This window comes from Rhincodon typus, chromosome 3, assembly GCF_021869965.1.
Source record: "Rhincodon typus isolate 14 chromosome 3, sRhiTyp1.1, whole genome shotgun sequence".
NCBI classification, from domain to species: domain Eukaryota; kingdom Metazoa; phylum Chordata; class Chondrichthyes; order Orectolobiformes; family Rhincodontidae; genus Rhincodon; species Rhincodon typus.
Window position 1 is genome coordinate 45,245,095 of NC_063334.1, and position 15,927 is coordinate 45,261,021.

A 15,927-nucleotide genomic window follows, 5' to 3' on the forward strand; every position below is an offset into this window, starting at 1 on the left:
TCCACCACTTCCTCCAGAAGTTCATTCCATATGCAAACCACCCTCTGTGTAAACAAATTGTCTCTCAGATCTTTTTTAAATCTCTCTTCTCTCACCTTAAAAATGTGTCCCCTAGTCTTGAAATCCTCCATCCCAACTCTATCAATATGTCTAATTATTTGACAAATATCTATCAGCTCGCCTCTCAACCTCCTACACTCCAGTGAAAAAAGTCCCAGCCTATCCAACCTTTCTTTATAACTCAAACCTTCCATACCCGGCAGCATCCTGGTAAATCTCTTCTGAATCTCTTCAGCTTAATAGCTATAATGGGTGAACACAGGGACTTCTCTAGTATATTCTACAAATTGGCTCTAAGGTTATGAATTTTAAGGGGATCATAAGATAGTTGCTTGTAGTGGCAGAAAGGGAAAGTGAAACAGCGGTGGTTCTAAGATGCAAGATTGTGACATCCCTATTGAATTTCACACATGTATAGAGACCCATGCTAAGATCATTAATTGCATAATTGAAAGGGAAGAACAAGAGGACAGTACCCAAAATGTCCAGCTGCGCCACATTTACAGCCAGTTAAATGATCAGGCAATTAAGACACAACCTGGCTCTGATTCAAAGTCAGGGACGTAGCAGACTGGATTAACTATACCTGGTTGTGGAGGATGGCCAAGAGTCGACTTCCAGTACTATTGGACATATGTAAGTGATGAACATAGGAAAAACAAGGCATGTCTCAGTCAACACCTCCAACACACTCCATGATACCCTACAGCAATATGAGGAATCAAAGTGGGCCCCAATATCCCATTTTCCTGAAAGACTGACCAAGATTAAAAAGACAACTTGTGAATTGAAATGCAACAGTATTATGTGCTTAAAACAGAACTTTTAGAAAAACTAAAAAACTAATACTGAAGAACATTTACGCACCTGACAAGGTGGAAGCACTGGGACTATGGGCTAAATGTAGATATACACGCTGGATAAGAATAGTCTCTCATATACTCATTGCAGTACAGCCAGTGTTACCTTTAGCATGGGGAATTACAGCATGTTGCACATGTAGAAGGATAGCTCTTAATCACCAAACCAAAATAATGTTAAAAGAACAACAACAGTTGCTGTGACAGGACACAATATTAATAAAGTCTCAGCATCCTGTATTGGTGATCACACATTACTGGAAAGACAGGAGTCTCGGGTGTCAGGAAGCTTAAAATCTGGAGAGAAGTCATGGCCCAAGGGCCTCTCTCAGATCGCTACCATGGGGCCATGACAGAACAGTAGAATGCTGGTTAATTGGACAGCATAACCTAACAGCTGTGCACCCAAATGGGGGGACTGATGTGTAAAATTTTACAGTGCCAGTCAGGACTAGCAGCTAGGGTGTCAAAGCATACACAAATAATGATACAGGTGACTCAGTTAAGAAATGGGAGACAAACAAACAATGCACAGGATAACCTTTTATGCAGAATACTGTTTCATTGTCTCCAAAAGGAGAATACCAAGTCCCTGAAATGCAATTATTATACAGGAACACAATTATCAGCCCACCAGAAGCCAGTGATGGGGCCTTTGCCTATTTAATACCATTGAATTGTAATGAAACATATATAGACTACGCTCATTTGAACCTTGGTGGAGAAGCACCTACTCTTTACAGTCTTGACTCTCTGCATGTGTAATAAAGACACTACCTGAATATTGCAACTGGATTTTGAGTGCTGAAATATTATAACAGAGTATTTCTTCGAGCTTTCAATGATTTTTGCTATGTCTAAATTTTTAATCTTGAATTATGAATCCGTAATTTGGGACATTTTATTTTATGTGATAGTTTAATCTTAAAGATCAGTTTTTCAAGATCTTAAAAATCACAATAATGTATGTGTCAACACAATGTGGAGCTGGAGGAACACAGCAGGCCAGGCAGATTCAGAGGACCAGGAAAGCTGACTTTTTGGGTTGGGACACTTCTTCAGAAATGGGGGAGGGTTAAGGCGTGCTCTGAAATAAATAGAGTGAGGAGAGGTGGGGCTGGGGAAGGTAGGGGGGATGGTGATAGGTGAGTGCAGGTAGGTAGTGGTGGGGATTGGTCAGTGAGGTGGGAGGAGTGGATAGATGGGAGAGAAGACGGACAGATCAAGGAGACGGGGATGAGAGGGAATTAGGTAGGAGAGAAGATGGAGAGGTCAAGGAAGCGGGGATGAGATGGAGATAGGTAGGAGAGAAGGCGGACGGATCAAGGAGGCGGGGATGAGAGGGAGGATTGGTCATGGGATGAGGCCAGGGTTGGGGAGAATTTGAAGCTAGTAAAGTCCACATTGAGACCCTTGGGTTGTAGGCTCCCAAGGCAGAATATAAGATGCTGCTCCTCCAGTTTCTGGGTAGCATCGTTGTGACACTGGAGGAGGACCAGGATGGACATGTTGTCCAGGGAGTGGGAGGGGAGTTGGAGTGGTTCGCGACTGGAAGGTGTTGTCGTTTATCGCGAACCGAGTGCAGGTGCTCTGCAAAGCGATCTCCGAGCCTCCGGTTGGTCTCACCGATGTAGAGGAGGCCATATCGGGAGCAGTGGATGCAATACACTGCATTAGCGGATGTGCAGGTGAGACCAGGTCTGTCTTCTCTCCCACCTATCCGTTCCTCCCACCTCACTGACAAGTCCCCAACATTGTTTATCTGCACTCACCTATCGTCTTCCCACCTACCTTCCCCAGCCCCTCTCATCCCCGCTACCTTGACCTGTCCGTCTTCTCTCCTACCTATCTCCCTCTCATCCCTGCCTCCTTGATCTGTCCATCTTCTCTTCCACCTATCCGCTTCTCCCACCTCACTGACCAATCCCCACCACTGCCTACCTGCACTCAACTATCACTATCCCACCTACGTTCCCCAGACCCACCCCTCCTCTCTCTATTTATTTCAGAGCCCCCTTACCCCTCCCCCATTTCTGAAGAAGGGTCCCAATCCCAAACGTCAGCTTTCCTGCTCCTCTGATGCTGCCTGGCCTGCTGTGTTCCTCCAGCTCCACACTGTGTTATCTCTGACCCTAGCATCAGCAGTTCTTACTATCTCTGATAATGTATGTGTGTTCTTTCATCAAGGTTTGTGTGCAATTCGGTGTACTTCACATCTCTTGTGTCTTCACATCAGTCTTTTAACAGCAGGCACAGATTCTTCACAGATGACATTTCTGTGGTGCAAAAACCCAAATTATTGGGTCCTTACTGAGCTCTAAACTGAAAATGACTGCAATGATGGGTATTTTACATTGCAGAGTATTAAAACAGTATTATAAAGATAGGAAATGTACTGTATGCCCAAAGTATTCTGATGTACATTATGCTTTAGTCAATTCTCATTAAGAAACATCAATGCACAAAACATTTGCTTTTTCTCAAGGCAATACTTCAGGTGTTGTTGATCAAATCATTAAATGAAAACAATTACCTGCCTGGTGGAGAGGACAATGACCTCTGTAGTCCAGAGTTTATGTCATGGTAGAATGGTTGGCTTTGAATTTCTGCAAGGTTGTAACTAATCCCAGTTCCTTGAGTTATAGCCGCTGAAAATACATAATGTATTTATTTGGTAAGACTTCAAAATGGTTGGAATACAATTATTTATTGAAGGAGAAAGGTTAAAACAGACAATTACTGAATGATGACTAATCTTAGAAAAATGCAATTTAAGCATTGAAATTCTATGAAATAATTTGTAACCATTCCTGGAAAATTTGCCAAAAATATGTTCATGTGTTAAGATACTTTCAGCTTTCCCCTTTCATTTCTGAAGGTTTTGATAGCACATACAATTACAAAGGTAGTAGCAGTTCTCACCAAGATCACTTTTAACCTCTATTATTCCAATTCCACTCTGCCTGGAACAATTTGAAAATCTCCATTTAAACTTCAGACACTGGACAGTTCTGATGAAATTAGGTAGATTGTTACTTGGGAAAAGATTGACTCTTGAATACATAGTCTAACTCACGAGTAACTGTTAAACTGACCCCATACTCATCTCACACAGCCTAAATTACACCTTCCCCAGACCCCTTACACCTGCCAGACTGAATTAAACATTCCCACACCGCGCCCCCACCCCCCCGCCAAGGATCTGTATCATCGCACCCACCCCAGCCTGACATGACACATCACCCTTATGCCAGACCCAAACCAATTTACCCCTCTGGCACTGTGTCCCCTACTTGTCTAGCACCCTACATAACTATACCTTTCTTCCTACTTGTGGCATCCTATCTTCGCCCCAGCTGACTTGGTACCCTATCTGGCAAAGCATCCTATCTATTGGGACTTAACACTGCACATCTGGCACATACCCACCACATCATTCTATCCCAGACACTCTCCCCACTAACAGCTGAAACCCTATTTACATGGCCAACTATTCCCCCTACCCATATGGCACCCTACCCTTACAGAACCCAACATTACACCTACCTTATATACTTGCTGTTTAACAGCAACTGTCAAAGAGACTGTTTGGGCCTTAAAATGTCAAAAAAAAACAGCAGTTGACTGATTGAAATGGTTTGCCTTCTTCTAACAAGTCTATGGTATAAGAGAACTGTCAGAATAGAAGTATGGAAAATCTGGCTGCATATCTGATTCAACCAGAAATTTGTAATAATCTTACACTCTCTCTCTAGAGGACTTGTTTACTTACTCTTTTCCTTTTATATGCCTGTAGAAACTCTTACAGTTTGTATTTAACTTTCTGGTTAGCTTTCTCTAGAACTCCTATCCTTCTTTGCTGTTCTTTAAACTTAATCACCTTCAAAATGATGCAAAAGCAGTTCTTTAAATTATGTCCAATTTTCTGACTTGGCATGCATCTTTGCAGAATGAAATACCTTTTCTTTCAATTTCAGACTATTTTTAAATTCCTTAGTTGGATTTGTGTCCTTCCCTTGGAATCGTTTTTTTCTTCTCACTGGAAGATACCTTTTCTGACAAATCTGAAGTATCTCCTTAAATGTCTACCACTGTATCTCTAATCCATAACCTAATTTCCCAGTTCACTTTCGCCTGCTCCATCTTCATTATTGCCCTATTTAAGTTGAGAATACTAGTGTCAGATCCACTCTTCTCTCTCATTTGGATGTGATATTCAATCATCTACTAGATTTCACATTTTTTCTAAAGTGTAGTGACCTGGAATTGCATGCAGTACTGTAGTTGTGGCCTAATCACAGCCTCATGAAGATTCTCTATGACTTGCCAATGTTATTATATCAATATTTCTATTTATGAAGTCCAAAATTACAGACAACTTTTATTCTTTCCTACCAACAACCCACAACTCCTCATTTCCCTTCATACTCTTTGGAACTGTGCCATATCATTGATATTGCCTCTCCCTATCCCTTCTTCCAAAAAGTATCACCCATACTTCTCTGCTAAATATCATTTACCAGGTTAAAGGAACAATGAACATATCAGATGATAACTCTGCCTCAGTGTTCAGGTACAGAGAAGTATGTTAGTGGGAAAAAGGCAACAGGAAAGTGGTGATGATATTAAATATGATAAATACAGACAAAGAACCTTAAGAATTTGCTCGAAGTAGGAAAGACAGTGGTCAAATGCTGCTTTGAGTACTGAGCAAAATAGCAGATATTCTGAGGGAACAAGACAGTTAACAAGGTAACAGCTCTGTTCCCAAATGGAGAAATTGATAAACTAATTAGCCAGTCAACTGAATGTTGGTATTGCATATACTTCTACAGACCATAAAAAAAAGATCAAAAATAAGAGCTGCTAAGAAATTCTTTTGGTGATGAATGAGGAGAATGTGGTAGTATGGCTAGGAAATTGATAACAAAATAAAAAGGAAATACTAGTAGGTAATTGATGTTTATGGTATGGAACAGTCAGTATTAGAACTTGTACTCTTCACAATATACATTTGCAATCTTCAGTTGACTATTGTAATAATACTGTATTAAAAATTTCAGAAGACGCATAAACAGGTACTCTTGTTAACCATATGAAGGATCATGTGAAATTTCATTAGGATATGGGGAAGTTAGTAGATTGGGCGGTTCAATATCAGAAAAAATTTAATGCAGTGCATGCCAAGGAGCCTAAGTAGTGTGACGGACTAGAACAGACTGAAGCTTAACTTCAATGGGAATTCAGCCTTACAGGAAGTTGACATTGATGTGTGGTTGGACATGAGTACTTTCTCGATAACTGACTTTTGTGTAGTGAAGTGGCCATACGGGAAGCCTTATGATTTACATGGAGTGGAATATGTGGAGGATCGAGGATCCTTAGGCTATTTCAGGGGCAGCATATTTACATTATGTGCTACAAAACTGAATCTCTGCAGATGATTCCCATGTCGGAGCTGTAACTGATCACATGTGTGAGAGTGCCTGAGAACAGTCTGGATCAAACTCTGCAGAATATGTCACCCAAGAACAAAAAATAGTCTAGCATAAGAACAGGCACTTGGCCGACTATATCTGTACCAAACATGATACCATTATAACTAATCTCATCTGCCTGCGTATGACCCCTATCCCTCTATTCCATCCTGGTTGATATGTGGGTCAAAATACTTCTTAAATATTGCTACCGTGTCTGCCTGTACCAATTTCCCTGGAAGCACATTTTAGGTACCCACCACACTCTGGTTAAAAACTTTCCTCGCAAATCGCCTGTAAAACTTTACCTTCTCACCTTAAACCTATGCTTATAGTAGTTGACACTTCCACACTGGGAAAAAGACTCTACCCTCTCCATGCCACTTATAATTTTATATATTTTTATCAGGTCACCGCTCAGCCTGCGACACTCTAGTGAAAAAATCAAAGTTTGTCCAATCCCTCCTGGTAAACCTCTTTTGCACCCTCTCCAAAACCTCCGCATCCTTCCTATAGTGTGGCTACTAGAACTGCGCACAGTACTCTAAATGTGGCCTGACTAAAGTCTTATATAGCTGCAACATGGCTCGCCAAATTTTATACTCAATGCCTGACTGGTGAAAGCAAGCATGCTTTTCATTCTCTGACCAATTTATTGACTGGTGTTGCCATTTTCAGGGAGTTATGGACTCCCACCCCGAGAACCCTCTGTATAACAATGCTCCAAAGGGTCCTGCCATTTACTGTATACTTTCCTCTTGCATTTGACCTTCCAAAATGCATCACCTCACACTTGTACAGATTAAACTCCATCTGCCATTTTTCTGCCTAACTGGTCTTTATCCTGAAGTATGCTGTTTGTGATAACTTTTCTCACCATCTACAACTCCACCAACTTTCGTGTCATCTGCAAACATACTAATTAGACCATTTACATTTTCATCCAAATCATTTATATATATGACAAACAACAGAGGTCTCAGTACTCAGAGATAGTAAGAACTGCCGATGCTGGAGTCAGAGATAACACAACTGGTCATGGGAGACTACAGCCCAATGGCCTAAATGTGGATTTTACCAGTTTCAAAATCTCCCCACCCCCATCCTCATCCCATGACCAACCCTCCCTCTCATCCCCGCCTCCTTGATCTGACACAACCTGTCCACCTTCTCTCCCACCTATCCGCTCCTCCCACCTCACTGACCAATCCCCACCACTCCCTCCCTGCACTCACCTGAGACCATCCCACCTGCCTTCCCCAGCCCCACCCTTCTCTCTATTTATTTCTGATCTCCCTTCCCGCTCTCCCTTTTCTGAAGAAGGGTCCTGACACAAAATGTCAACTTTCCGGCTCCTCTGATGCTGCCTGGCCTGCTGTGTTCCTCCAGCCCCACACTGAGGTCCCAGTACTAATCCTTGCGGAACACAACCGGTCATGGATCGTTAATCAGAAAAACACTCCTCCACAACTACCTTCTGTCTTCTATGACCAAACCAATTTTGTATCCAACTTGCCAACTCACCATGATACTTAATCTCCTGGAACTAGCCCACCATGGTAGACTTTGTCAAATGCAGTGAGGATGTGGTGGATATGTTACTACAGAATATATTTTTAAAAGGTTATTCTGTCATGGGATGTAGGGTCTGCTTAAGTGTCCTTGGACTGAGTGGCCTGCTAGCCCATTGAAGAAGGCAGTTATGAGTCAACAACTTTGCTGTGCATCTGGAGTCACATGTAGGCAAGACCAGGTAAGGATGACAGATTTCTTTCCCTAAAGAACATCAGTGAATCAGATGAAATTTTACAACAATCCATTATAGCAGACATGGTCACTATTGCTGAGGCCATTTCCACATTCCAGGCTTATATTAAAGTATACCAGCTATCATGACAGTATTTGAACCCATGTTCCCAGCTTATTAGGTTGGACCTCTAGTCCAGTGACTTTACCACTGTGGCCTCCTAAAGGCAAGAATATTGTAGAAGAAATACACAAGTGACTATTTGAAGGGGCAATAAGCAACTCAGAGATCCATGAAACCTCTTCAGTTCTACAGATTTTCCTAAGATATCTTTAACGAGAAACAGAGACCGTGCCTCAAAGGAGAGAGACCCGGAACAACATTACAACACTATGAAGCAGGGGACTACTAATGCAATGAAAGACTCTTAAACTGGGAAAAAAGCAGGATTAAGTTTTAAGATAACAAGGTGTAGAGCTGGATGAACACAGCAGGCCAAGCAGCATCAGAGGAGCAGGAAAGCTGACGTTTTGGGTCGAGACCCTTTGGTTGTGGAATCTATAGAGTTTTAAATACACGGCACTTTTAGATGGTGACTGAGAAGTATATTACCTCCATGGTGAAGACACATCACAAAAGCAGGTAGAAAAAATATCTGGAAAGGGTAAGAGATCATTCGGAAAGTTATAGTATATTTGAGCTTTTGGACAGTATGTCTAAGGATTAAAAAGGGAAATAAATGTACATTAATGACAAATTCTCAACAACCTAAGGACATCCTTAAAACACTTTACATTCAGTGAAGTGTTCACACTAAATGAAAAAGCAATTTGCTTGTAGCTCTTTAAACTTAGTATGCAATGTTTAACAGTCAACATATGGCTTTTTTTTAACAATTGAGCGACCAATTGGGTGATGGCTTTGCTTAATATGCAAGTTTTACCTCAAATGTGTGGTAATTTAAATTTTTGCCCTTTTAAATCTCTGGTTCTCTCCCACTCTAACCTCAGCATTCCCCATTCTTTACATTGTTCTAATGGAGATCAATGGAAGCTCAAATCCTCATTTTTCAATTAGGTACTTTATGACTTTCCAGACCCAGACTGAATTCAACAATTTCATGGTGGTTCAGTGGTTAGCACTACTACCTTACAGCACCATGGACCTGGGTTCAATTCTACCCTCAGGTGGCTGTCTGTGTGGAGTTTGCACATTCTCCCTGTGTCTGTGTGGGTTTTCTCTGGGTACTCTGGTTTCCTCCCACAGTCCAAAGATGTGGATTGGCTGTGCTAAATTGCCTGTAGTGTTCAGGGATGAGTCTGGGTGGGATGCTCTGAGGGTCAGTGTGGAATTGTTTGGCCAAAGGCCCTGTTTCCACACTGTAGGGATTCTATGATAATTTGAAAGCTGGTCTCATGGTTCTTAACAGCAGCTACAGGTATTGGAGAGAAGCGTCAAGGCCCGAAACATCAGCCTTCCTGCTCCTCTGATGCTGCTTGGCCTGCTGTGTTCATCCAGCTCTACACCTTGTTATCTTAGCTACAGGTATTGATCAGGTTTTTGCCAATTATGGCCCCTCTAGTCCAATTTTACAATGCTTTATCCCATGATTACACACTTTTGTGTTGGAACTATTATCCCTGATATTATTTAATTAGACCTGCCTCTGACTCCATCACAAACCTTCACTGTTGTTCTTTCCTCCTCTGCATCTCTGCCACCACCTACCTTTCTGTCTGTCTGCACCAGATTAAAAGTTGCTACATGTTGAACTCGGTTTTAATGAAATGATATTAATTTAAAATATGAGCCATGATTTTCTTATTTTCAGAATGTGTGTATCTGTGCATGTGTGTGTTTGCGTGGGGAGTGTGTGTGTGTGAATGGCATGTGCAGTGGCAACTGCGTCACTACCCTCACCATCGAAAAAGCTTGCCAGTCAGTTTGCTAAGACTGACTAGTAAGCTTCTTGATCTACTGTAGGCTTTGGCAGCGGGATCCTGCCTCACCAAAAGCTTTTGGCCAGAGGGTGGCAGCCTCTGGGTGCTAAAAATCATTGGTTGAGGCCTAGACTTCAGGGGCTCCATAAGTGAGAAGATACGTGGTTTCCTTTCACATCTAATGCAGTGGAGATTGTGGGGAAAGAAGGGGAGAGGGGAGAGTGGTTTTTCAGAGGTAGACATTTTGGATCACCTTTCCATGTGTAGCTACAATTTGATCCAGATTGGGCAAATGAAAGTACACCCCATGCCCTACCAAACATGGCAAAAACCAGACAGTTTCATTGCCAGCAGGAAGACACGTAATTGTGGATGAGTTGGGCCCTTAACAAGCCATTAATTGTGTTAATTGCTGGCGGGGCAAGGAAGTCTTCAGTGGATGTTCTCGACATCATTTAATTGATTAGGTCCCAAATAGGGGGCATATTTCTCTCAAAGACTAATTTGCATAATTAATTCCCATTCTTACTGCTTCCAAGGAGGGGAGAATTCCACCTGATGAACTCAGCTTCTCTCTCCATAGATGCTGTTTAACCTGTGAAGTGCTTTCTTGTATAATTTCAGATTTTAGCATCTACATATTAGTTGTTTTGTTATTTTCTTTAACTGCCTTGTGTTGGTATCTAAATTTGTACAATATCACATACATCTGCTTGTTTATCAGATTAGTCATATGGTTCATTTTAGCACATGAGACCCTAAAATGTATATGTGAGCATCAACAGTATAAAAACAAAAAGATAATTCTGAGAGATTTTATATGATTGATGAAGCTGTAGTTAGAATATTGTAAGTGGTCATTTGAAATGTGAAGTCCACAAATCAGATCCACGAAGATAATATCAGGAAGACAAGTTTCACTTACAAATAGCAAAAACTAAAGTTGAGGCTCTATTCATTGAAGCAGTGAAGGTGAAGAGTGCCGTTTTAAAAGATACCATCAGGCAGCAGCTAACCGAAGACTGCATTATTAAATACGTTCCTAAAGAGAAGTTTGGGGAATATTCTTCCAAAAACCTTCGGGCTCTGCGATGGCCAGTCGGTTTCAAAAGTCTTAGTTCAAACTTGGACAAAACAGCTAAAATCCAGACATGAGGTAAGAATGGCTGTCCTTGATATCAAGGCCCTACATGATTGATTCTGGCATCAAGGAGCCCTAGCAAATTACAATCAATGACAACCAGGAGAAGAACACTCTGCTGACTGGAGTCATACCTGGCACATAGGAAAATGGATGTTGGAGGTCAGTCTTCTCAGTTTCAGGACATTTTTGCATGAGTTCCTCAGGGTAGTGTCCTAGGTACAACAATATTTAGGTGCTTCATCAATGACCTTCCTTCATCACAAGTTCAGAAGTGGGAATGTTCACTGCCCTTAGGCTTGCAATTTTTCTAATTGTATCAGTATCATGTTGCATAATGCTCAGTACCATTTGCACCCAGCAAATATTGAAGTACTCCATGTGCATATGCAGCAAGACCTGGACAATATCCAGGTTTGGGCTGACAAGTATCAAATAACATCTGAGCCATGTCAATAAATACTGTGACTATTACAGAGCAGATCAGATGCTACGAATCCTGCAGTGAGTAACTCACCTCCTGACTTCTCAAAGCCTGTCTACCATCTATAAGGCAAAAGTCAGGCTTCCCATTTGCCTAAATTGGAGAAGTTACAACAATATTTAACAAACTTGAAACACCCAAGAAAAAGCAGTTCATTTGAGTGGCATTCCTTTTACCATCTTAATCATTCACTGGCTCTATCACAGTGCACAGAGCCAGGAGAATGTAACGTTCACCAGAGTCTCAGAGTGAAGAAAGCTCTTATGCAAACTACCAGACAGAATTCAGGAGGGATAATGGTCTCTGATCAGGGAGATGCATCCAATGGCAACCTAAACGCACTGATAAATTTGCTCAGGTTAGGCTGGAAGGAGAAATTGCTGGATTAAGCTCTACAGCTGCGAGTTAGTTTGGATATCCTGAGGAACGTGCTTCTCGATGGTCACTCAACATTATGATTTGGTGATGTGTGGAAGTACTGAGCCCACTGGAATTTGGGAGGAAATGTGGACTGTTTCCTGTCAAGACTGCAGTTCTGTAGACAGCACGTTGTAAAGTTTATTTATGTGGTGAGGGGTTATTTGACAAGTTAAAACATTAAATAAGATCACTGTTTCAGCCATCTAGAGTATTAGTGACATAGTCGACAATGTTTATCAATGTTGCTTTTATATTGCTTTGTTACAGTAAAAGTTGTAAAACTTAATCTTGTCCTTTGATTCCTTAGTTCTAAATTGTAGGCTCGCTTTTTTTTAAGTACTTAAGTTTTATAAAGTATGTTTTGGGACTGTGTGTATAGATTAAGAGTAAAATGAATGGAGTCATTGAATTTGTGCTGAAGTCTGCCTTACATTAGCCTAGGTGCTGAGCCTGCTAAAGATTAAAGGACGGTCTAGGCTGATTTACTGGGAAATAGGTACAAAGGAATTCACATTTGCTCCCAACTTGGATACTCAGACAATGTGATCCACATTGTGATGCAAATGAAAATAGAGTGGAAGTGTTTCCAAAATATCCCTGAACACTTACAGACACAGAGAGTCTGTCAGGGTTAACAGAAAGGTCAGTTAGAAACTGGAAGTTTCTGGTTGACCACACTAGACTGTGGGCCAAAGCTTGTGCTTAAATTCAAAAGATCAAATTTGCAAACCTCTGGGGCAGTATGGTGGCTCAGTGGTTAGCATTGCTGACTCACAATGCCAGGGACCCAGGTTCGATTATAGTCTCAGCTGACTGTCAGTGTTGAGTTTGCATGTTCTCTCTGTGTCTACATGGGTTTCCGCCAGCTGCTCCAGTTTCCTCCCACATTCCAAAGATGTGCAAGTTAGGTGGATTGGCCATGCTAATTACCCATAGCATTCAGGGATGTGTAGATTAGGTGCATTAGTCCTTCAAGCCTGTGCTGACCATCGTGCCTTAATTAATCTAAAAACAAACCTACCATTTTTTGATCCATATCCCTCTATTCCCTCCCTATTCATGTACCATCTAGGTGCCTCTTAAATGTCTTCAATGTGCCCGCTTCCACCACCTCTTCTGGTAGTGCATTCCAGGCTGCTACCACTCTCTGCATGAAAAACTTCCCTCGCATATCTCCCTTAAACTTTCCCTCTCTGACCTTGAACCTGTGCCCCCCTTATAATTGAAACTTCAACCCTGGGAAAAAGCCTCTGACTATCCACCCTATCAATGCCTCTCATAATTTTGTAGGCCTCTATCAGGTCTTCTCTCAGCTGCCGTCTTTCCAGTGAAAACAATCCTAGTCTTTTTAACGGTGGCTCAATGGTTAACACTGCTGCCTCACAGCACCAGGGACCCAGGTTCGATTCCACCCTCGGGCAACTATCTGTGTGGAGCTTGCACATTGTCCCTGTGTCTGCGTGGGTTTCCTCCGGGTGCTCCGGTTTCCTCCCACAGTCCAAAGATGTGCAGGTTAGGGGGATTGGCCATGCTAAATTGCCAATAGTGTCCAGGGATGTTTAGGTTAAGTGGGTTAGACAAGGAAAATGCACAGGTAGAGGAATGGGTCTGGGTGGAATGCTCTTCGGAGGGGCGGTGTGGACTTGTTGGGCCAAAGGCCTGTTTCCACACTGTAGGGTTTTGTGATTTCTATGATTTTCCTCATAGTCAATGTCCTGGAGACCAGACAACATCCTGGTGAATCTCTTCTGTACTGTCTCCAAAACTTCCACATCCTTCTGGTAGTGTGGTGACCAAAACTGCACACAATACTCCAAATGCAGCCTAATAAGGGTTTTATATAGCTGCAACATGTTTTGCCAACTCTTGTACTCCATGCCCTGGGCGATGAAGGCAAGCATGTCACATAACTTCTTCATCACCTTGGCTACCTGTGTTGTCACTTTCAGGGAACTGTGGACCTGCACGCCCAGATCCATCTGAACGTTAGTGTTCCTAAGGGTTCTGCCATTTACAATATAATTCACACCTAAATTTGATCCTCCAAAATTCATCACCTCGCATTTGTCTGGATTAAACTCCATCTGCCATTTCTGTGCCCAAGTCGCCAATCTATCTATATCCTGTTGTATACTTCCACAATCGTTGGCACTAACGCAACTCCACCAATCTTTGTGTCATCAGCAAACCTGCTTATCAGACCACCCACATTTTCCTCCAGATCATTTATATATGCTACAAACAACAAAGGACCTCAGACTGACCCCTGTGGAACATCACTAGTTACCGGTCTCCATTCTGAAAAACATCCTTCCACCACTACCCTCTACCCAAGCCAGTTTTCTATCCATCTAGCCAGGCCATCCCGAATCCCTTGTGATTTTAGTTTTTGTACCAACCTGTCATGTAAGACTTTATCAAATGTCTTACTAAAGTCCATATAAATTACATCCACAGCCCCTCCCTCATCAATTATCCTCGTTATCTTTTCAAAAAATTCAATCCGTTTGGTGAGACATGACCTTCCCCAGTCAAAACCATGATATCTGTCACTAACTAGTCCATTTTCCTCCAGATGCGCATATATTTTGTCCCTCAGTATCTTCTCCAAGAGCTTCCCCACCACAGACGTCAAACTCACCAGCCTATAGTTTCCTGGATTATCCTTGCATCCTTTCTTAAACAAGGGAACAACATTCGCTCATCTCCAGTCCTCTGGAACTTCACATGTGGTCAACGAGGATGTGAAGATTTCTGCCAATGCCCCAGCTATTTCCTCCCTTGCCTCTCCGAACTAACCTGGGGTAGATCCCATCTGGTCCTGGGGACTTGTCTATCTCAATGCAATTTAGGATTCCCAAAACTTCCTCTTTCAATATGTTGACATTCTCTAGAGTATTCACACACTCACCCCTGACCTCAAAATTAGTCATGTCCTTCTCCTTGGTGAAAGCTGATACCAAGTACTCATTCAGGATCTACCCACTTCCTGTGGCTCTAAGTATAACCTCCCTCCTTTGTCGTTGACTGGGCCTACGCTTTCCCTTGTTGCCCTCTTTCTCCTAACATATGCATAAAAAGCCTTGGGATTCTCCTTGACCCTGTTTGTTAAAGACATTTCATGGCCCCCTTTTGCTTCCTAATTGCGCATATATGTTCCTTCCTAATTTCTCTGCACATTTCCAGGGCTTCGAAAGTTTGTAGCTGCCTAGACTTGTTGTATCCTTTTTCTTTTGACTAACCTTACAATTTCGCTTGTCATCTATGGTTCCTGAATCCTGCCATTCCTATCCTTTAGTTTTGCAGGGACATGCATGTCCTGCACTTTAGTCAATTGGTCTTTAAAAGCCTCCCACATGCCAGAGGTACATTGGCACTCAAATAACTGCTTCCTACCCATATTCTCCAGTTCCTGTCTAATCTGGGTGTAATTGGCTCTTGCCCAATTAAGCACACTCAACCAAGGGCCATGTGTGTCTTTATCCATGACTACTTGAAATCTTATGGAGTTAAGGTCACTCAGCCCAAAATGCTCTCCTACTGAAAAATCAATCACCTGTCCTAGCTCATTCCCTCGGACCAAGTCTAATATGGCCTCCTCTCTGGTTGGATTGTCAACATACTGCTTCAAAACGCCCTCCTGGACACAACTAACAAATTGCTCTCCATCCGAACCCCTGGGTCCAAGGGATTCCTCGTCAATAAGAGGAAAGTTGAAGTCACCCACCACAACTACCCTGCTCTTTTCACACTTGTCCAGTATCTGACTACATATCTGCTCCTCTGTCTACCATGGGC

At 42.2% G+C, this 15,927-nt stretch overlaps 1 protein-coding gene across 7 annotated transcripts in view; it reads right to left on the bottom strand.

Annotated features, from left to right (window-relative positions):
• LOC109916163 (nuclear factor 1 B-type) overlaps positions 1–15,927 on the bottom strand; it is a 404,400-nt gene that overhangs the window by 113,338 nt on the left and 275,135 nt on the right. For all 7 annotated transcript variants that reach the window (XM_048595246.1, XM_048595245.1, XM_048595247.1 and 4 more), the window contains exon 5: positions 3,454–3,568. In XM_048595246.1, the coding sequence (XP_048451203.1) occupies positions 3,454–3,568 (115 nt within the window). The remainder of the gene's footprint in view (positions 1–3,453; positions 3,569–15,927) is intronic.